The 24,643-nt window shown below is 38.9% G+C and overlaps 1 protein-coding gene across 2 annotated transcripts in view; it reads right to left on the minus strand.

Annotated features, from left to right (window-relative positions):
• LOC137137991 (glucosidase 2 subunit beta-like) overlaps positions 1–24,643 on the minus strand; it is a 116,968-nt gene that overhangs the window by 4,745 nt on the left and 87,580 nt on the right. For both annotated transcript variants that reach the window (XM_067524876.1, XM_067524875.1), the window contains 2 exons: positions 15,078–15,149; positions 4–103 (listed from right to left, as the gene is read on the minus strand). In XM_067524876.1, coding sequence (XP_067380977.1) covers positions 4–103; positions 15,078–15,149 — 172 coding nt within the window. The remainder of the gene's footprint in view (positions 1–3; positions 104–15,077; positions 15,150–24,643) is intronic.

Genomic DNA, 24,643 nt, shown 5'->3' on the forward strand with positions numbered 1-24,643 from the left:
TACTGTGGTAGTGCGTGATCCTCCTTGCCAGCAGGGCTCTCCATTCTCATACACCATCTGACTGTACTGGTTCTTTGGTGTTCCTGCCCACATCCCCCACTTCCTGAAACCAAAGAAGTGAGAAAAAAAAAAAAGGTTATTTTTAATATTTGGAAAAAGCACCTGTCCATTAGCGAAGCTAAACAAAATCCTAGTCTTTGTACTGTACAAAGTGAGGACAGAAAAAAAAAATATTACATGTACTGTAATATACAGTTTCAAAATCACTAGGTTGGCTTAATGAAAAACAAAAGCAAAAATAAAAAGCTGGCATAATGGCCAGTCTGGCAGTGCCCTCCATTGGCTCCGGGCACTGGTGCTCCCACGTCCCCTCTCATCTACAACAATGGAAGGTACAAATATTAATTATCATTTTGTCAGAGTTAATTCTGTGTGCAGTAACACACGAGGGAAGGAGGAAAGAAAAACACCGCCAGTGAGCCCCCTCTCAAATGAGACGGTGCCTGCTCAGCGCTAGCTAATTACATTCTCACCAAACATTTCAAGGGGAGTTAGGAAAACCAAAGCAAACTGGATGCCAGCAAAAGCTGTCCAACACCGTATCGACAGATGCCATTTGACTCTGCCTTCCCCAGCTCACTTCCTCTGATCTTTGGTCGAGCTCAGGTTGAACCTGAACTGAACCATAGCAGTTTCTTTCAGATGGCATCAACTCCAGTCATGCCGCTGGTAAATATCGAATTCTGATCTCATCCCTACATAGACAAGAAATTATTTTATGTGCAATGCTAGAGAAATTACTCAGAATGAAGGATAAATACAGAACCAATCCTTCCACTTTAGGGAAAAAATTAAACCTATATTCTGCTGGCTTTTTAAAAAATGTTTAAATCAACAGCTTGTCAGTGATCGGTTAATCATTCTGGATAATGAGCTACTAAAGGCTATAAATACAACATTGTTCTTTTAATCTGCCTAAGTGCTTTTCTCACCATTGCCGACCCTGTCACAACTGCACAACTCTTGATCAATGCGCCCACATTGACCTTTCCAGAGGGCATTAAAGTAGCAGGATTGGCTGTGCTCTTCGAATGTACTGCTTTAAAGTAGTATGGAAACTACCCAGCTGTAATCCAATGACCTTTTATTATATGTTTAATTAATTCTGTTAATTGATTTCAACAGAATAAGATGCTGTGTCAAAATGACTGATATATTTTATTCTATTGCTAAAGTGTCAAACAAAAGTAGTGACAAAATATGAGATATTTTTCTCTTGTCCGTTGTATTAAGCTAAGTTCTACAAACATTTCTTTCCATGTTCCTTTAAATTGTATTTTATTCTCCTTTGACCTTGAAGAGAACAAACATTGTGGCCTCTTTAATTCCAAAAAGCACTCTCCAGCTTTTACAAACACGCGGCTGTCTTTGGGTCCCAGAGTATGGCATCTCTGCCGGCCATGATGTGCATGGCTTATTTAAGATGCCTAAACAGGTCAGTCAGAGGTGAATTGCTCATACAAGTGTAAGCCAGGCCGGGCTGGAGCGCCTCGGCTCTTTCCTTCCAGCATGTTTGATTGGGTGTTAGCACTCTGTTAGCACCGGGATGCTCTCAAATGGATTGCTGTCGGGGCCAGCAGGCATGGCAAGCGAAGAAAGTGACAGTGTTCCCGCGGTCATTGCTAGTTGATCAGTGATCCCTTACCCATCACATCCTCATTCTTCGCAACCCCTATCCCCTAATACACCTCATTCCGCTGCCTCACCTTCGTTCACTTCCTTCCTTAATCTCTATTCTAGCTCCGTCAGTCTTCCTGTGCCCCAGGAGGCAGTGTAGGCCCTGTCAATTAGACTTGAGTTATCACCGGGATGTGGCCAGTACACTCCAGTCATTTGGTCTCACAGGAGTCATGGGATAGAATCTTATTGACAGATCATTCCCTGTAATAATACCTGCTTGCAGTTGGTATTGGCAGGCTATTTTCTACAGTCATTCCACGCTTATGACCAGAACAGTGAGCAGGTAAGTTATTTACAGCTCTGGAAAACAACACATTGGACCTTATTGCTTAATTCCATGGTATTAACGTTAAGAATGTTAGTCTGACCCCTGTGACAGACAATATAGCACAGCCAAAATGTGCAAAATGGAACCCCCTGGCTCAATGACAACTTCATTTTCTCATCCCATTTATCACAGTTTGGCTTTAAGCTGCAGCCATGATACACATGATGTTCACTTACACTTGTAGCAGCACGACCAGCGTCCTTAAATTATCTGGGTTACTCTATGTATTTTTCTTCCTTCCTAACATGGTGGCTGACTTGTGGACCCTGTCTTCTGCAATCAAATTGATGACTAGACACATGGGACAGACACATTTCTGTGTACAATGAAATAACGTTAATGAAAATAAATAATATATGTAAATACATTAACATTGACAGTGTTCAGAAAATCACATCTTAGCTATTGCGGAAACCATTTCTCACAACATTGAGACAAAGGATCGGCCACAAATGCAGATGTCCCATTAATGATTAATGATGGGAGATACTAAACATCCTTTTAAGTCTTAAAACATTGGGAATCTTATTTACAGGGAGCTGTTTTATAACTAATGCTTTGTCTGGTCTCCTCTAATGCCATAAAATGCACCTTCCATCACAGATAAACCTGTAACAGCAGCATATCTAGCCAGCTAAACCTATTATACATACATTTACTTTGCATTGTGGATGAGAAGGAGGGCCCCGGAGAACTCAGACATGTCTCTAACGTACAATCTGATTTAGTGAATCTCGTTTATTTCCGCTGTGATTCACTAAGGTGTGATTTCTATTGACACACAGAATAGCAGATGGAGTTGTGATTTAATTACACGCAGCACTGGCCAAATTTTTCCACTAAAAGTGCAATTTTAGCTCCTTGATCAGAGGATCAGGCTTTACTGTGAGCCTGAATAAAGATCAGCAAAACTGCACAATACATTGTTGATTATATATCATTATGTGCCAATGTTTAATTCAAAAACATGTAAAATACTTTTTATAACTTATGATTTATTTGGTCTAAGAGTAAATTTTTTTTTTGATAATGCTTCCTCATTAGGAATAATTAGCATTTAAAAAAAGCTGATTAGCTTCCTTTTCTTCTTATGATAATGGCTTGAGCTGATATAAGCTCCTCTTATTTCTTTTAAAACGATGAGGTCACCACTGATTCTGTTTTAAACTTCATCGCGGTGTTAATCCGCATGCCTTGAGTGATAAATCCTGAAGATCCACTGCTAATCTCGCTCAGCACTGAGAGGAGAGTTAGCCCCTCTGATACAGCCACAAATCATCCTTTCAGAAGCAATTACCATTTAGACAACTCTACTCTGGTGTTTAAACATCCCCACAGATACTATGGGAGGGGGTAAGGGGATAGAATCCGGGATAAAAGTGTATTTGTGTATGTCTTGATGTGTGTCTGTGTATGTTTGTGTGCGTATTTAGACCGTGGGCCTTCACTGGAGAAAGAATGGATGAACAAAACTGCAGGGAAAAAAGTACACAGTGGTGGCCCTGTTTGGTTTGTAGGATTCGTCAAGTAAACTGAATATAAATTTGCTCATCTGCCTCCAGTGCTGTCTTTGCACGTTTGTAGACTGTAGTAAGCTACTATAAACTCCACTGAAGCGTTAGCATATCTGCTTTTCATGCACAGAGGCTTCCTGCATATATTAATGTTTAAAAACATGCATGCATACATATGTACTGCATGTAAAGGAAGAATATTCAGTCCCTTCAGGTTTTCACAGCCCCTTTTGTGATTGTTGTTGCCCAAAATGCCCAATTTTGTGACAGGTTTCCTAGAAGATAGTGATGCATACAGTGGTTTGAAATTATTTAAATTAAAGTCTCCACAGAATTCAAGGGGAAGTAGTTGAATTAATAGTTGCAATTGCAATTTTGCACATTTCTGGAAGGACTAAATATTAGAGGTGAGATTACAAGCACAGAAATGTTCATACCCCGTTCTGTTTTCTTTTACATACTTTAAATCTTGTTAGGTACAATAAAAAAGGAACACCTAGCTCTTGTTGGGCACAGGACACTACAGTCGCTGAATGCATCGACAACACGTCACACCGTAATGGTTGCTAACAGGTGGCACGGGCTTCCTGGGAACACTAAATTTCTTTCTTTCAATGCAAAGCCCACAAACTAAGACAACGCAAGTGAGAGGAGGTGGGAGGTGTGCCGTTTTCACATCACTGAAGGAACACAACTACATTTCATTGCTATTATTTTGTTGTCTTCGCATGCTGTAGCTGCCATTATTGCAGCTTATTGACTAGTGAATCCAATACATATACAGGCATCTCAAAAGAAATGCACAATTTTGACTAAGTTACTTGTCAAAAGTACTACTTTAGATATTATTGTTCATCAAATGTCAAATAAGGTATAATGTTACTTTCCAAGGCATCACTTTACCTACTTTTTGACTTCTTTTGGAAAACCCCATAAAGTAAAGTAAAATCACTGAAGCCTAGTTTCCAACCTAGTTTCCAATTCATGACTGGTCAACCACATGTCAACTCCAGTGCTCTTAAACAGACCCAAACACTCATGTGTCCTACTCAGAGCCAGAAGTTAAACCCTTTTATACACAAAATCTTCTACACTTAACCAGCTGGAAACCAGTGTCTACTCTGTGAAAGTCTGATCGTGACTTAATGACACAGGTTTGTAGAAGTGTGTCATGGCTCAAACAGAAGAGATTTCAAAAGAAAGGATTGTTAATACCCACTAGACTGGAAAGAGTTGCAAATATATTGTAACAATCTACTGTCAGGCAGATTTGATTTAAAATAGAAAAACAATTCTACATCCCTGTTATGAGTGGTCAACCAACACCAATGACAACAAGAGTGTAATACAGTAGTCCAGCTTGGACAGCTTGTTAATAACATCAATGGAAGGGGATTCTGAGCTGCACAAATAAATTCTACTGGAAAATGTCAAAGTATCCATCTGTGAACTGAAGCGCAACAGAAAGTGGATATTGCAGCAAAACAATGGCCCTAAACACACAAGTTCTACCAAAGAATAATTAAAGCTAAAGAAATGTAATGTCATAGAAAGGAGAAAGATGCTGTGGAAAGACTTTTTAAAATCCGATCACATTTTAGGTCATATTTATGCAGAAAGAGAAAACTTAAGTTAACTTACAAGCTTAAGTATATATGTGGTATCTGAAGCCAGCTTCAACCCTTCACCTTACTGTTATTCCATTAGTGTTGAATCTGGTTGTAATACAACCTTAAATAAAACATTATTAACTTCACTAGATTTTCCCATTTATTTTGATCATTTTTTATAATTAGTTAAAATTACATTAAATAAGATTTTTGTGGGTAATCAGTTATGGCACAGGCTTTATAGACTTTATTAGACTGATCTGAATGCCCTGGCTGCGTCTAAATTATTTTGGTGCCCCATACTAAACCTACAGCACCGCCAGGCTAACCACGCTTGGTATGCACAATTTGTAACATCCACTTTTTATAAAGCCAAAGTCTTTCTGGCATAGCCGTGACCAAACCTAACATTAGGAGGATAGAACGTACTGCATCTCTCGTTGCACAGCTTCCTTCTGAATACTCGGGGTTTGTGTTATCAAACTAAAAGTTACGTTTATCGAAAGAAATCAGTTGCATTGATTTAATTGCTGATGTTGCATCTTTCTAAACTATCTGATTAATTCAACTCGTATATGTTGGGTGCTAAGATAATATCATCAGACCACAAAAGCCTTCAACCATTGGATAAATGGTTACCTGAAAGCAGTTTGGTAACCAAAACAAAGGTTGACTAAATATGACTGTGTGTCTTTTTCATCTCTAGATTAAATTAACACAAGCCTGGAGAATTAGAAAAGTTCCTCCCTTCACTGTGCTATTACTGCAGTAATCATTTACATCATGGAATGAGGCCCAGCACTGCACTGGTGGGTAACTAAAGCGATTTGGAAGCCGCTGGTTAATTTGGATTCAGTGAGGCAGCACCACAAAAGAAGGCCTCACTCTCATAGCTAAGCAGTGCCAAGCATCACTAACCTCTGGTACTTGTGTAAGGTCAGCAATCAGAGAGCAGCGATGTGAGATGAGCCCAGGCGCCGTCATTACTGTGCCAGTCACTGATGCTCCTCTCACCCTCCTACCACCCATTGTGCTGAGAATCTTAATAATTCAACCACACAGGAACATGTGAAGGGCACATGCTTAGTCAGAATTTTTGTATTTGCTTCATTTCATATGATATAAAAAGGGTCCATTTATCTGTAAATGGTGGAGTTCAGAATGGGATTAAAATATACACCCATCAGCCATAACTAGCGGTAACCAGGACTATTATATTGGCCAGTTTTTTTATGTACAGTGTATTTACCTAGATAGTAACATCAATTGCATGTTTTGCATTCAGAGTACAAACACAAGGCCAAGGTCATTTTATGTGCAGTTATAAACTCAGGGTGCATATTTCATCCAGACCTCCTGACAGATTTGAATCAGGGCTGATGTCAAACCCAAATCAGTATTCTGTCAACAGCTCACTTGTGCCTCATTAACGGCTGGGCTAGATGTTGCCATGGCTACCCAGCAGAAAGGCCATCAGGGGTTCATGGTGTCAGCTCCCCCAACCACCCCCCACCCTCCACTCCCTACCACTTTTACCCTCTCCTCAGACACACAAGAGACATTACCCATTGGTCTTGATTGCCAGATAAATGTAGGCTGCTGGGTTCAGAGACAATATGGCACAAGCCCATTAAGAGCACAAATATATAGTTGTTACATTTCTTATATCAGCAAGTGTGTTATATAAATAAATTCCTGTATCTGCCCGCTTGCCATGGTCTGCACTAGAACTGTGTGGCATGCTCCTTTTGAGTGGGGGGCATTAAGCAGCTGCCATGTTACCTGGTAAAAAGGGCCCCTTTCTTTGCTAATGGCACTCGAGCGAATGACCTTGACAGCTTGAAAATGAGCACATTAAGTAGAACACTTAAATGTAAAATTATGCACTTGTTCCAGTGGAACTGTCACTACTCTGTAGGTTAAATCATTTCAGCATAGATAAGATGGGGAAAAAAAATCTTATTCAAATGCATATCAAAACAATTAAGGGAAGGGACGGGCTTTAATATGAACACATGAAAGAAAGCACTTCGCCATTCATTATGTGGGGACTGCGATGACAGCAAAGCAGCAGAGAATACAGCAACAAATGCTGCCATTAGTCATTTTACTTAAAACAAATGTGACAGCTTAATTTAAAGAGGCAAATAATGTATATTATCTATTAGAAATGCTAGCGATAGGCTTTATTTTTATTAAAGTCCAAATTCTTTAGTAGAGTATAGTTTGGGTAATAAGAACAATATAGTACATTTGCGTTGCATTGGGTTTGTCGAGGAGCAAAAATGAAACTCACACGTCAAAATTTAGCTCCCAATGTCAGACAAAACACATTCAAAATAATGCAAATTGTCCTAAACCTCTTATCATGCTCAGGGTAGCTGAGCTGCTGGAGCCTATCACAGATGTCACTGAGCGAGATGTGGGGTTTGCCCTGGACAGGTCGCCAGTCTATCTCAGGGCTAAATAAGACATACAAAGACATACAGGCTATTTAGAGTCACCAATTAACCCAACTGCCTGTGTCTTTGGAGTGTGGGAGGACACCACAGTACCTGCAGTAAACCCACACAAGCACAGGGAGAACATGCAAGTTCCCCTAGTAACAGCATGTCACAAAATTCTAGTATAGTATTTGTATTACATTTTTAAAAGGCATATTGATGCGTGATTGTTACTGCTGTTTTTAGCGTCCATAAAGAAACAGCATTGGCCATGAGCCTAAGGCCATCTCAGGTTAAACGTCACCAGTTCAATAGAATGAAGTGAGTCAATGAATGAGTCAAGGAGCTATGGCAGCAGGACTGAACATAATGATTTCAACATTTTTAAACAGCAACAATCAATACATGATGTGCATGCTGTTGTGCGTCATGCAGTTGTGTGCTAACAAACAAATTGTATAACTAATTAAATTCAGGAAGGTTTCAACTTTAAATATCAAATGCTGTAGCAGGTATTTATTTTAGAACATGGGTGAAGGTAATGTCAGGAGCTCAGCTGTGTTTGCCCAGAATAAGTAATTATGATTGGAGATCTTCACATTTAAAAATGAATTAAGTTTTAAGCAATTTTAATGATCTCTTCAGTTCTGTGATTTAATCAAAAGCAGTTTTGGATTGGAAATTAGGAATGGCCACTAGGATAATGCACTTAATAATATACCCATCACCTCTATCCTCCTGTACCCAACATCACATCAAGTTAAATCAGCCTGACAATATTACAGTGTGTGCAGTTAATTAGCATGAATTAGCATTCATCTTTTGTTGCTCCTGTCCCTATTGTTCACACAGAGTCGTGAAATGTGAAAAATACTGCTAAATATCAACATTGTCGAAATGCCAGAAAACATTCTGATTGTATTTTTAGCCTGTGGCTGCCACCCCTAAGTGAGGCTATTTTGTCAAGAGGTGCTGAAGTGTCTGAATTGCCTGATTCAATCTCAGGTTGATGTTCGGTTTCTTTGAGCTCATTTATAACCTGTTTGTGTTCGAGCAGTTTTACAGTAATAATCTTATAGCTCCCTTGTGATTGCTGTGCAATAAAATGGTCACCCATCGAGATAATTAGCTACAGTACTTTTCCTCTGTTTATACATGCGCAGGCACTGCAGAAAGCTCCAAGTGAACAGCAATTAATCTTAAAAGGAGAAGGGACACGATAAATTTAGCATCAAAACGACATTCCTTTGAATAGTTTTAAAAAGATATCGAGCTTTTAAGCATCCCTTGGACGAAATTGACTCTTATTGATCAAATGAGCAAATTTTCATATTACCATGGCCACAGAATTGAGTCTCCTTTCTTCGGCCGGTGCCAATAAATCTCCTCAGCGGGATCGTTCAAGCTAGGGCTCCTCAAAGGACTCTGACAGCCTGGAGGCATTTACATGGCTGAACCTCTTTGTCTCAGCATCTGGAGATTTTCTCTGCTACATTCTTACCATCTTTTATTTAGAGTGCCATGAGAACTGCACAGTGGCAAAACAATGCACGGCCACTAGCACTCGTGTAAAAGTGAGCCTGAAAGTCGGTGTGAGAAAATTTGGTTGTGCTAACATGTGTACGTGGCAGTTCTGTGAGCAGCATGTGTATGTCTACAGTATACCGCTACTAACAGCCAACCTATTTGTATTTTTCATAGTGGCCAGCACATCCCACTCTCTCTGGGGTTGCTCTGCGCTGTCATTTCAACTGCCTGGCTCCTTCGCAGTGGGCACACACAGTCATTTAATGTGGTTTCAATGTTGCTAGGCTACCTCACTTCTCCACTGTTTTCTGTTTGAAAATCTACTGTTCAATAAAGCAGTTCAAGGGAGACCTGTGGGTTTGAATACTGAGTGATATGAACCTGCAGGAGTAACTGACAACACTAATAGCCTTTTTTTAAGTTTCACAATACAATTTTTCTTTTTTCCCCCGACTCAGTAACACAGTACAAATGTCTGTTCCTACCTCGATAGCCCTTCAGTCATAATATTCATATAGTGGGACATTTATACCCTTCCTCAGTTATATTTTCCTGGTTTAAAAGCATACAATCTGAGTCATCACCCAAGTGGTGAAAATCATCCCTTTGTAGTCTTCCACTATTTATTTATGATTTGTATTTGCAGTGTCTAGGAGTTTTTATTATTCCTGTTTTGTCTATCCTGCTTTCAGCTTTTGGATGTTGGGTGTATTCCAAGCTTGGACTGTCAAACACAGTGTGTTTCCAAGGTTGAAGTGTGAACAAGCAAGCTGCTCGCCAGTCCCTACACAATTTCAGTACTGCTTTTTCCTCTCTACTCGCATGACCTCGGTGATGACGAGTGCAAAGCTGTTTGAACTCTGCACAATAGAAGGCCTAGCTCCTTGAACTTTGCAGGGCAACAGACGCTGACCCCTGTAACCTCAACTACGTGGCCACCTGATTTCCCTGGAGTCCCAAAACAAAAACTCATTGGATGACCCCTCGACTGATCCCTTCCTCCTCCATTGCTAGATTTAAGTCCTCCCGCCTCTGTCCAGATAATCTGCATCAGAAGATGCTATAATTCTTACAAAGCATTTTTGTTGCGTTTGTTTAGGGACACACGTTGATAGTGTGTGTGTGTGTGTGTGCGTGTTCATATTTCAGAGTATAAACTGCCCAGCTTGGTCATGTTGTTTTTATTTTAAGATAACTCTAAAAAGGGCCACATAAATATTTCAAATGTATTTCTGCTCATGGTGAAATGTTATTATGGCCAGGCGCTGTTGGGAGGTGATACTTTAAAGAGTAGCTTTTATGTGGCTGTTGTGGTTGTTAGCAGAAAACAGCTAAACACTACTTAACACTTAGCTAATTACTAGATGTTGACAATGTACTTTCTGGGGACTTGTATTTTAAACTTAAATGGATCCTACTGATTGTAAGCAGTGGTGCAGCATGTATTTAAGCCATTATGGTTATTTAAAAGAAATTAAAATGTGGTTATATATATTTCCTGCCGTTTCCTTTACTGGAAAGAACTGCTAATGGTGTATTCAGTAAGAATAAGTAATAATTGTAGTCAGCTTCACATACTGAGCTTCAACTTGTAAGAATATCCATCCATCCATTGTGGAGCCTGTCCAAGCTGTCAGCGGGCCAGAGGCAGGGTACGCCCTGGACAGGTTGCCATTCTGTCCCAAGGCCACAGAGAAAACATACACAAAAGGGACAACCATTCACACTCACAATTACACCTACAGGCAATTTACCTGCACCTAAACCAATTAACCTCAGTCCAAAAACATACATATTAGGTTATCTGGTGACTCTAAATTGTCCATAGGTGTGAATGTGAGTGAGAATTGTTGTCCATCTGTGTATGTTTTTCTGTGTTGGCCCTGAGATAGACTGGTGACCTATCCAGAGTGTACCCTGCCTCTCGCCCCAATAACAGCTGGAACAGGCTCCAGGCCCCCAATGACCCTGAATAGCATAAGCAGTAAGGATAATGGATGATGGAAAGTTCATTTGATTTATCATCTTCATGTAATCCGCAAATTCTTCCATATGTGCCCTATTAACCTCGCTTGATTGTATAATTTCTGTTTATCTTCTTGTGCAATTATTCGCTAAGCTCAACGCATAATCAGAGTGGTCTTTCTCACCGACTGTGTTTGACATGGATTCAACATACTGAACTGACTGAAAAGCCACCGATAGGGGTCCAGCTAAAGCCAATGTTTGAGCTACTACTATGGCTGGAAACTGAAGCTAATGCTAAAGTGCAATAGGCTGAGCATCCAGCTACAATTAGCTCCCATTCAAAAAAACAAAACAAAACAAAACAAAACAAAACAAAAAACAAAAAAAAAAAACATAAAATCTCTCTAGAAATACTAAGTCCTATGATAAACATTAACATTTTGCAGACATGGATGTAATCTGGCTGGTTAAGGCCCCGCATACATTTCGGCTAATCTACAGTTATCAAACATAACTTTGTTTCTTCACATTTAGCAAGGAGCTGAACTCGCTCAGTGTGTAACGTAAAATGGTGTTCGCTAGTTAGCAGAAATGAAATGTAGCCGGTGTGTTCAGTAAGCTGGCTTTCAGTCTGAGACATTGGGTTAAAGGCAGCATCACAAACTCCAGGCAAAAAGTCCACGTTCTGAGCAGAAAACATGATACCGAATAAGGTGGGTTTCTAGGCTTCCTTCTATATTATTTATGAAAGTAAAACAATACTAAAAAGGATTGTAGAAAAAAGGTGATCATTATTCTGTTTGTATATACTGTACAGTTTACTCTGTATACATCTTATAAGCACATGTTGGTGAAGCGTGGATCTTGTGAGCTACTGCACATCACTGATGTACATTTGTGCACGTATGTGTTTGTCTTTTCAGGTGAAATGCATTTAGTAAACCTTGTGTTTGCTGTCCTGTCACTGTTTCCAGCATGTCTGCTGTAGTGGGGGTTGGTAGTTGGTGGCTTGGACATTATGAAGATGGACGACGCTGTCACAGTGGGATGGTGTTTGTCGCAATGCAAGCATTTTCTTCTACTCTATTATCATTATCATGGCTGATGTTATTGTTACAATAGCCATTTCAGGAAGCGGTTGAGCTGCTGAGACCGAAAGGCAGAAACGCTAAATGGAAAACGGAGACATTGGAATTCAAGAAGTGAATATGAGTTGTATAATATCTACATTTACAGATAATTGGGAGCATGCAGTATGACTTCTGTGCCTTATGAAATCTGTATAGTTACGTGTGTGGCCACAATACAAGAGCAAGCAGCTACAAAAGAAAGTGTTCTCAGACTGAAATATTGTTCCTTAAGAACATTTATATAGTTAATGGTCTAATGCCAACTATGGTGCAAAACCAAGCATGAAGGAAGGTTAGGGCTCAGGGAACAATTTTAACTTTTATGAGCCTTGACACACTTCACAAACTGAGCTCTGGCCATGAGCCGTAATCTAAATTCTGCAGCAACACCATCCATTTAATTCTGCAGAAACGTAACATAACTAATCCAAATTAGTCTAAATGGTACAAGCAAGTATTAACAATGTCACTGCCACAGTAGTCACAGTTCCAGCTTCACGCTGCCGTTGACAGGCCACACGTTAATGCCGTTTCTCCTTCTCTTCCCCCCGTCTCACACAGTTGTCCTTTAGGATGCTGGAGCAGGTGTGATAAATGCTGCCGTTTAAATCAAAGCACTCCCCTCTCTCCCCTCGCTCCTCTGGGGAAACGGAGGATGCCTCCATGCAGATTGATATCAGGAGGCCAAGCCATATTCTGCAAGGGCTGACTGATGGTCTGTCTGGATAAAAAATGAACTTTATTCTCAGCATGCGAGCTATGATTCATGTAGCTCCCCTCTGCCTCCTTTCTCAAAAACCAATCCACATACACCGTCACTACACACTTTCTGGAAACAGTATAGTACATTATATGGTGCTGCACTGCCTGCCAACACCTGAAATTACCAACAAGGTGTTTGTATTACCTGTAGGACATCAAGTAAGAGCAAACTAGTATTGTTTTTACATTAACCACTGAAATAGATTTAAAAATGAGTCAAACCCTTCTGAGGAATGCTGCCTTTCTGTTGTCATATCTAGAGTATTTCAAGTGAAAAACAACATGTTATATATATTTAAAATCTTTCCCTCAAGTCCTGTTTGGCAGCGAATTTGTTCAAAACAAACTCACCAATTCACATGAGTCTGAGATATGTTTGACCACTGGTTCTGTTTGGTCCTTCTGCCCCTCCATACCATCATGAGTGACAGGCAGGCAGAAGCGCTGGGGTCACATTACTCACAGTTAGCATTCTGTTCTTCCTCTTTCCTGCGCTAAAAACATGGTGAAGCATTGGACTTTCCGCTCAAAAAGGGAGTGGGTAGTGTGGGAGGTGGCAGTGCAAAAAAAGAAAAAAAAAAAGTAAAACACAGCCATGCTTTAGATTCTAATTAATTTGCCAACTGAAAGCAAAACTATATGTTCAGAGGAGGATAATTGGTAAGAAATTATCTTTAACGGCTCACTTCTACCACCAAAAGAACAGAAGTCAAGCCTAATGGCATCACATTTCAAAGGAGATAAAATGTTTTGACACTGTGGTAGATTTTCTGTGGTCATTTAGGCCTTTATATTGTTTGTTCGTCTGTGTGCCTGCAACAGCCAAACAGCACTGCAATCAAATCCTCCTCTTTAGGGAGGAGTAGTAGTGAATCATAAAAGCTTTTTCCCAGAAAGTTGTCAATGTCGATGGAATAGCGTTTCCATAATTGCACCCTATAAAAGTGTTGGATGACTGACGGTTAAGGCTAATGAGAGAGTGCAAAAGGACAGTAAGGCGACATCCCATAATTATCACCTCAAATCTAAAATTCACGAAAGAGAAAAAAATTATAAAAAAAAAAAAAATTGGGAAAACATCAGTATGATATATACATTTTTTTCTTTTATCTGTTTGACAGAGATGTTACAATGACAAAAAGGTGGGAAAAGGTGGCATGATGTAATTATGGAAGCAAAACTTGATTACTAAATGACAGGCTTTGTTTCAAACTTAGTCAGTATATAAAAAAAATGTATAAAGAATAGATATTAAAGAAAAAATGTAAACATGATTAGTTTTTTAAAAAAAGGTGTGTTCCTAGGGTGTGTGGGGTCTTTCAAAGCACATAGGCATTTTGATAACATGTCCTGCAGAGGACACAGTCAATCCAAAGAGGATAGTAAAAGGCTAGCACATAATCCCTGGGATGAAACTGAAACCCTTCGGGGTTGAGTACATACAACCTCAGCGGTACGTGACACTCAGACCTGTTTGCCATTGATTAAAAGGTATTAAAACTATAACAGAGATCGGTTAGTGACTGAGTAAAGGTTATATTAAACCTTACAGAGATTAAATAACAATAATAAATATCAATAGCACAAATACAGGTTATAGGGTAACTTCATATGAGCAATGTAGCAATGATTCAAAAAGCTTTAGAGGAGTGAAGTCGTGGGATTTGCTTCAGCTCCATTCATGAAATGAAAACTGCTGTCGTGAATTTATCAGTTGGTATCAATGGAAAATGAAGAACCTTATGACAGTACTGGTTGGTTAAAAAAATAACACAATGTATGTTCAATTTAAGACAGGTGTGCTTTTAAAAAGAAACACATTTTTGTGTTATTAAAAGTGTGACAGTGCTCTGATATAGTCTCTAAACATCACAGCAAACAATGTAGTCACAATGCTGTGCAACTGTTTGGACAAAATTATAAGTTTTCTAATGTTAACATATAGTACTAGGTATTGCGTTTTCTTTTTTAACTGTTGCTGACACATCCAGGCTGGTTATATTTGTGTGGATTTTAACTGTGGAAACCAAAGTGGAGCAGATTGAGGTACTTACCCTAATGAGACCTCTGTTCCTGCAGTGCTCTTTTGAGAGACTTGATTGAATGGACACAGGGTATAAGTATACCTGCAGAGAGAAAAAGAGAAACATACACAAGGTTTTAATCCATCTAGGTTTCACTTCACCTTGGGACATGTATTTTATATTGGAGTGGGGTTTTTTTTCTTGGTCTTTTTCCGGGCTTATTGAATGATTAGTCTGGTTTACAAGAGTAATCACGTTAGAAATTTAAACCAATCACTTATGAGTATACAGTATAGTAGAGTATAGTAAACCTCAGTCGATAAAAATGCATATTGTACTATAGTAGAATACATTTTTTCTTAGTTGCAGCTGTAAAATACTGAATACTTTCTGGTCAAAATTCTTTAGTAACCATATTTAAGAGATCTTTATCAACAAAGCTATGTATTTATATTACAGCTGCTCATCAATAGTTTACAATAGCAATGAATTAATTGACTATGCCCAATGTAAAAATGGTTTACCAAAACTGCAGTTTAGACCATTCTAAAAAAAAATGTTTTTTAGCCTCTTTTGACTCTGTGTTTTGGTTTTAATAATAATAGCAATAATAATTCTATCTTGTCAGCACCAAATAGCAGACAAAGTTAGACAAAGCTGTGGAGCATGTAGCACTTAGCCACCAGGGAGCTAAAAGTACAGTGTGTACTGAACCACATTCCTCGGGGGCCAGTGGTTCTGTATGTGCTAAATTGGTAAACAGGCAATTATTTGATTAGTCCACACTAGCTTTAAAAGGTAACAGTGTGACAGTGTTGTGTGTACAGCTTGTATCTGTGACCAAAAAAAGGAACACACATGCACACACAAAAATCTTTCAATAGAAGTTTAAAAGTGAAATTGCTAAATTTTAAACTCTAAAATATCAATATCAGCCTCAAAAGTCCACTATCAGACAAGCTCACTAAAAAAGGAAACATGGAGACAAGAAAACCAAAGTGAATGCAGTAAAACTCACGAACCGAAGCAGTATATTACTAATTATTGTTCAGTGTTCAGTGTCAGCGCTCAATAAAAATTATTGAACGCTGAGAGTCTGTCTAGGCTCAGCGGCTGCCTACTGGGACAGAAGATTGACAAGGAGCTAGCAGTTACCCTGCCACCCACAGCTCCTCCGCCAAGGCAAAGAGGAGCCTAGGAGATAGCAATTAGCAGAGACCATCACTAATGTACTTGCAGAGGATAATGCTGGAGAGTGGAGGCACAATCACTAACTCAAGTAACTGATCAAAGCCCTTGATGGTGAAAACGACAGTGGGAAAGGCAGAAAAGCTTTTTTTTTTGACATTTGAACCATTACACTGACTGTTATAAAAGAGCAGAGGGTACCCCGACAGCCACAACGAGGGAGATAGAAAGTACGAGGTGCAGGGGAAGAAATGGCTTCAGCTTAAGTAGATGTGGGCAGGGAAGTGAAGATCTGAAGCTGTATGAGAGGGATGCAGGATGAAAGAAAAGAAAATGATGAACATCAGAGAAAGAGGGATTGTGGGAAAGAGGTAAGTGATTGGCTGACTTTTTTTGCTCATGTACTTGTTTACAGGTTGTAATAAATGCTTGTCATCTCTGAGACTTTCATTCAGGCATTTATCCTTTCATGTCTACTGTATGTTTCAACGGGGATGCCCCTTCCACCATTTGCCAGACACGAGGCAAAGGAAGAAATAAGAGAAGCATCTTTTTTTTGACTGCAGAGTAAGCAGGCCAGCTTAGAGTAGAATTAAATGTGTCTCACCGTGACTAAGCCTACTGAGAATCCATTGCCCCTCCGAGGAATTTGACATGCAGCAAGGTTTACTTTGCAGTATTCTTGCATAGTGGTATTCTACTACTTCAGTCTCCTACTACATCAGCACAGTTAGTTAGGTTATCATTTTAGTAAAGAGTGAAATATCTTAACTATTGGATAGTCTCCAATTAAGGTCAGTGGAGATACTTACAGCGTCTCGAAGATTATTTTTACAGATTCATACTTATTTTGGTGACCCCCTATCATGAGATTTGAGCATTGGCTCAGACATGGCTGCAGACAATTAGGGCATAGAACGTGACAATGAAGGCTGACTGTTGCATCAACCCATGTTTCCTTTGTCTGGTCTATAAAGAAACACTTGAACACAGTGCAAAAACTACAACCAGCAAGCAACTAGCATGCCTACCATCTGTGCCTGCACTAGAGTTGAAGCTGAACCTCAGTCAGGTTGGTATGGCATAGCCATTAGCCTTGTTCATATCTTCAGGATAGAGGAAGCGCAATTCAATACTAATGTTTTCATTGAATATCACTGCACATGAATGAATCTGTCGGTATCAGCCCATACTCATGGTTTAGTAGGCTGCCTACTACCTGCCAGTGCCAATATCAGCAAGACATGGAAAATTAGCACCTAGTAATTATTACAGGCTTAGAGTGGCACTGTGCATAACATAATCTAAACAAAAATGTAACGTGCAAAGTCCTTGTACTGAGGTCGTCAGGTTGCATGAGGACAACTCCAAGCACAGGACTTTGAAACAGGACAGACCAGTTAATTTCCCACTTTGAAATCATTAGACAATGTTATTTTAGTCAATGTTTTTAGCGTATTATAACTGAAACCACAATGTTTCTCTAAATCTCACCAAAAGCCTGTGTTTATGTGCCCAAACCAAATGGCATAGTGCTAAATGCAGCATAATTACCTACTGAGCCTTTTAGCATGTGGCCAGGTACCTACTGACCCATGACTATGTTAGTGATGACAAGAGATATTGGGATTTGAATGGCATGATAGTGAGGGGAAGAATGAGCAAAGAATGAGTTAAAGGTGTCTTTACAGCTGCCGCTGACCTCATCAAGGACACTCAACACCCTCAGTCAGCTCTAACATCATATGACAAATTAGCAGGACACCCACGCCTGAAGGACCTGAAAGACTTTACATAACTACTGCATTGTGTTTGTGAATAGAAATTGAAACTGTGCTACTGATGCTTCGATCCAATGTCCTTACATCTAGAATAGTCAAACATAAGCATTAAAAGCACAATCAAGTGCCAAGTAAACTCTCATACTAAATAAACAAATAACAAAATAAATGAATCAGAACTCGCTTTTAATGTATGCTGTATAGTTCCTTATACAAACCACTAGATTCATTAGGTTTGTGAAGCAGGTGTTTGAGCAGCAACAAACACCCTCGTTTGAGCCCAGAAACAGATGGCATCTGATAGACAGAGGTATGCTGAGCAGAGGAAGGGGGGAAGGAAAAGGGGTAACACGGTGAAAAAGCAATCAAATGAGTCCCATCAGGGAGTATCTCTGTATGTCTGTACCTCTTTTCCCCCTCTCTATCACCCTCTCTCTTACCCTCAAGGCAAAGCCATCCATCCATGCCCACTTTTGCTGACACGCCAGCACTGCAGAAAAAAAAAAAAAAAAAAAAAAAAAAGCTAGGCTATTTGTGTGCAGGGGCACAGCAATCTGACCTTGGATGCTCGCCTCCATGTGGCAGCTTGTGAGAAAACAAAGGCAGGCAAGGGAACACAAAAAAATGTATTGCTGCAAAAAAAGTTTGGAAGTTTGGAGAGATTTGAAGTGGCATACGAAACATGAGGATGGAGGTGCAGGTTGATGAGGGTCCGTGTGCTAGGCGCACACTGCACATTCTGCTGTGTGAGTTACATAAATGGGACACAGCAGAAAGGTCAAACAGGCACATTTACACAAACTGTCCCCAGCTATCCTCAGCAAATGAGCACAGTGTGACACGAAGGAGGAAATATCCACTGAGATGGATGGGCGGTGACAAGGGCTTTGAGGAAAAGAGACTGACAGCAATGGAAATATAAGCCTAAGAAACAGCCAGGAGAACAAAGGCAGAGACAGAGGAAAGGGGACAACAGAAATAAAAGTGCACAAAAGAGAGTGGGAGGGAATCAGACTGTGCTGGTGGTGACGCTGTGCGTATGAATCACCGACTGAACAGGCCACAAATATGACAGATGATGACGTGCAGCAAGAGGGCACTGGGCAGTGGATTGAAAGGATAAGAAAGAAAGAGATGAGAAGATAAAAGTTGGTGGTCACTGATTAAATCTTTGACAATAATCAGAAGGCAGTGATGAGCAGCAGATCAAAAATGACAACAGTGATCATTTTATTCAGGTCCTGAACTACACACTGTGTCTCTTTCTGTCTCCCATGTTTGATGTGTCACTGTCTGACACTAGCCATAATAAGCTGGTACCACTGTGTCAACCTTTGGCAGGTGTGCTGGGGCCTGAAGGTACACAGAGAATAAATATCTTAGATGCAACCACTTAGCCCCTCAGGCAGTATATCATACTTCACTGGATTGGACTGCAGGCCTAGTTCAATCATAAATCTACTGATTTCTGAGGAAAAAACAGCTCTTCATTCAATTCTTTTTAATGTATGCTAATGAACCTATTTAGTTTTTATGTTTGCTAGTGAAGAAGTCTATTAATATAAAAAAAAAAAACAGATACAGATACATTGTTAACACATTTTTGAACTCCTATGAAGCATCAAAAATAAGTGTGGCAACATTAAACAAATGAAGTGGTACCACAATATATTAGCACGGCACGAAAAATGTTATCACAAAGTCTGGCTGCGTGACTATACAACTGCAAAAGTTTGTGATTTAATTAAATAATTTGTACTTGTGTGACCGTGACAGCCCATTCTCTGTTTGCATGCAGTTTGCTCATTATCTACACCCTTAAAAAAAAGAGAGAAGACTAGTCCGTCTCCTTTTAGGAAGTGGAGTATGTGGAGTATGACTTGCCTATGTGTAGTCATGTGACCGACCAGTGTGCAGGGCAGTGTTGCCACCTTAGTAGGACTTTTGCTACATTTAGCAACTTCTTCCTCGTCTTTAGCTTCATTTTATCGAGAAAAAAAGAAAAGAGAGACTAGTTCCAAATATTTTCTGACAGCTTGAGAATTTGTCTGTAGTTAACAGATTTTGTATTTAAGAGTAGAATTGCATCAATAATTAATGAAAATATTAAGTTGGTTTAAAAAATAGCATTTTCCCCCCTATTTTATGCTAATTTGTATGCTTGAGTTAAGACAGCTAGGTGCAACATTCTTAATAACCAAGCAAATAGACTCAAGATAACATTTATTTTTCACACTGCGGCCACAAATATATAATATTGTCCACAATATGAGCAATATGCGTTTTGAAATCCTTTGGCCATGCAATACAACTTAGGTGTAATCATATTTGTAAATAAATCTGTGATTTATTTTTGGTTTATCATAAAAACTGGTTATTTTCGTAGTTGCTATATAGGAATTTGCAGTGTTTGACCAAGTACATTAATAAATGCATTTTGCTACGTCTTCATATAATCGAACTATAGCTTATCATTAAAAAGTATTATGATTAATTAAGATTCTGCATAGGACCATTTATAAATGCTAAATGGGAGGGGAACAAGAATGTGTTGCCAGGGCTTTGTGCAACTATTAAAGGATCATTTCAGTTTATTACAACTTTACTTACAGTAATACTGTAATCACAAAATTAAATAATTCTAGGGTTGTTTGAAATCTGCTCGATTGCTTTTTTAACTGCATTGGACTTATTTTTAGCAACATATTTGCATTTCCAGATCTCAGTTTTACATATAACGATCACCAACACAATGCAATTAAGACCTACATTGTTATAAAGAGAAATTATCCCTCAACAATCCATCCTTAATTACATTTCTGACACAGTCACCCAACTGGGTACTCATAGGACTACAGAGGGAAAGAAAAGATAAAGCAGCATATTTATTCTTCAGTCCACTGAGATCCAGTCAAGAGAGGGAGAAGGAGACAGAGACGGCAATTAAGCCCATTCTCCCACTAGACTGCTATGTGACGGCGTGGGTGGAGTTCACCCAGGGTGACACTGCAAACTATAGCAACGTCAACACTAGCTAATTGGATTATAGGTAACACTGTGAACACCCGGCTGGCATGCCAGAGGTCAAAGGGGACTAGACAATATAGTGAAAAGGATAATTGTTTAGAAGCAAAGCAACACTGCTTATCTCAATAGTATAGAGCAACCTTGGGTCACGCAATCATCACTGGAATGTGTTTCAAAAGCAGCACTGAATTTTGCATAACAAGTTACAATCTCTGAGCTTTATTTATTTATAGTCAAGTAAGTATTTGGGCAGTAACACCATTTTCATAATTTTCGCTCTGTACATTACTGCCATGGAAAAACAAAATGTGCTTTAACTGTAGACTTCAGGTTTTAGTATAAGTTTGGTCAAAAGTAATGTGTAAACAGTGGAGGAATCACAACCGTTACTATTCACAGATTCAATTGTAGGTGGTGAGGTATGTTTTGTTCCCTATGTTTCAAGCCAGCGCAGAGAAAGTGTGGAGTTGATGAAGTGTGACGTTTGAAATTTGTGGTGGTTTAGGGTAAGAACATGCATATTTATATAGAGGGTTTGGGGTGTGTTAAACCAGAGTTCTTTCAAAAAGAAGTAAAAAAGGTTGCATACCAATGTCCACAGAGGATTTTCTTACAAGTATTTAGAGGAGAAGAACAGAAGTTTCCAAAGTATCTTTGCTCTTCACTAACAATGAGTGTCAATTAATTATGTCCCACAACTGGAAGTCAATGTTACCACTACCTCTACCACGTTAAGGTTTTACAGTCTACAGCGCATTTTGAGTGTTTGAATAATGAACAATGTGTCATTGTCTAATCACCGAGCTCACCTTAGTTTCATTAATCATATTGTAGATTGTTTTTATTTTTGTGCCATTATTCAGGCATATGTGGAGCTATTCAAATCTATTCTAATTAAAGTAAGCAGTACACAATATAAAAAAAAATAATGCCTGCTATGAGTAATATTAATAAAAACATTTTAACAATTGGTTGATTTAGCGCATTTCCCTACAGTATAAGATTTACCAATTTAACATTTAAACAGTTACTAATACTCTAATAGCAGGATTTAAACATCTGCCTAATTAGAATGCAAAATAGATAGTGTTCTCATTTTTTCTTAGCAAACCAGCCAAGTATGTGTTTATATGCATGCCCTCAAGCCTTATATTCCAATCGGTGGACATTTGTGCCAGATGTAATGAAATTCTGTCCACGTGTTTTGTGAGATATAGCATTGGAAGGAATGAGGTAGATGTGAGGTCACAGTGACTTAAACTTTCCCTTTGATAATCCGTTCATAAAAAAGGGACATATGTCTGGTCTATGACCTTGAACTTTTCCAACCAAAATCTAATCAGTTCATCTTTGAGTTCAAGTGGATGGATGTGGCACATTTGATTGAATCTCCTTAAAACATTACTGTTATATCACATTCACAAGAATGGAGCCAATCTGAGGTCACAGTGTCACAGATGTCTGTCACCCAAAATCTTATCAGTTTATGCTTGAGTGTATTTGCCATTGAGGTGTTCGGGGGACATTGCTTTTACAAGAATGAGACGGACAGATGGTAGGGGTGTGACTTTATTTTTTCTCTTTTCTTTTTTTACTGTAATAATTGAGCACATATACATATTATATATGCGCTTTACAAAGAAATTTGTTTCCTGCATTTAACCCATCCCCCTGGAGGAAGCAGGGAGCAGCCACAGGCTGCACCCAGGGAGCTAGTGATGAGTGTCTTGCTCAAGGACACATCTGGTCCGTGGCCTGGTATTTGATCCTCTACCAACGGCACTTATCAGTACACTTGACTATTGCTATATTATGTTATGTTTTGTGATACTATTATTTTGTGTATTGGTTCTCAAAAGCACCTGTTCACATTTCAAATCTGAGTTTGGATGCAACATCGATGACCGATTGTCTGCTTTTCTGCTGCTCTGGTATTTGTGATAGTTGCTGCTGCCTTAGTATTTGTGATAGTGGCTGCTGCTGTTGTATTTATAATAGCTTTCCTAAAATGATGTATTACAAAATCTTAAATATATTGTGATATATATGGAATAGTAAGCTCTGTATTGTGATACATATAATGCTCTGTATCAGTTAGCCTACCTGGATTCTGAAATTTAGTGATGATGGCAAATCTCAAAGAGGCCCCTGCACTTTTTTTCCTGTTTTCAGTATACAGCAGGTGCTAACTTAAGCTAAACAGGTGGTGACTGTGGCTTCATATTCCAAAGAGAGTATGAAGGGAGAATACGATATGAAGGGAGTATTGATCTAATTATCAAATTCTCAGCAGAAAACAAGCATATTTCTGAGGAAAACTGTTTTGATGTAATTGAGCACTTTTACACTAGATTCAGCTTATACATTTTTGACCATTAAGTTCTTTTAAATTGTGAAGCAGCTTTTTTTTCAAAAATATATTAAAAATTGCACTCAAATTGTTGACTGTTTAGAAACAATGCACATGTTATTGGGTGTAAACACAAGACAGGAGTTTTTTTTTTTTTTTTGTTGTTGTTGTTTTTTAACCCCCCAAAAACTGAATTAAGTGAACTACCTGTCCTGGGTGTGAAGAAGCAGTTTAGTCAAAGTGGCTGGCTGTCCTTAATCATCAGACTCAGCTTCAAGCCCCAGTTTTAACCAATGTGTAACCCCTAGTTGCAGTCACAAAATTATTTCAGTGCTTGTTTCTGAGCAATGTCCAATTCAAAGTACAGTATACACTAAGCCACCAGAAAAGAAAAAACAAAAAAACAACAATTTCTGGATTATAGTACTTGCAGTAAAAACCTGCATTGCACACTATGTACCTTATTTTAACAGACTGGATAAGAATAAAATGGGCACCTGGAAAAGGGCATTCCCTGGACTAAACTCAGATACTATAAGTGCTGATGTGGTGAGTTTTTCTTTCTTTCAAAGTCCAACTTACAAAAATGCAGAGGTAGTAATGCCACATCATATTTTATTGTGCTTGTTTGTGTCCATTTCTTTTCAGATTTTGCTGCTGCTTCACTAATTTAATGTCAGCTTTCAGTGAATGTCTTGTATTAGACAGTGTACCAATATGACACCAGAAAATTAAGAGAACATTAATGTGTGGGTTTCCATGATATGTGGAAATATGAAATATGGATGACTCAGTATGAAGTATTTTTAATGCCTTCAATCAAACTTCCATCCTACAAACATACAGCACATGCACATAAAAGCACAATTCCCTATTTAGAAAGACATGTAGTCTTGAATACCATCCCAGACAATCTTTCCACACAGTGAAACCAACTGTTTAACTGGCTGTGAACATACTACACATTTACATCTAGCTTTAATGCAACATATATTGCCACTATATTATTTTATATATAGATGTGGCTAAAGGGAGGGTTTTCCTTATTGTACCAATGATCACTTTGTCTAAATAGAGTTGATTTGGAATGCATCTAATTTAAAGGGGACCTAATACATGGAGATGTATTAGAGAACAGCAGTGACGTACTTTGATTTATAACTCAGTGGTGAAAAAAGTTCTGCAGTGTTTAGGTCTCTCTTTTCCAGTGGAAGTGCAGCCATGATGAGAGTTTTACTTTTTGTGCTTCT

Source organism: Channa argus, chromosome 12, assembly GCF_033026475.1.
Source record: "Channa argus isolate prfri chromosome 12, Channa argus male v1.0, whole genome shotgun sequence".
Taxonomy (NCBI): Eukaryota; Metazoa; Chordata; class Actinopteri; order Anabantiformes; family Channidae; genus Channa; species Channa argus.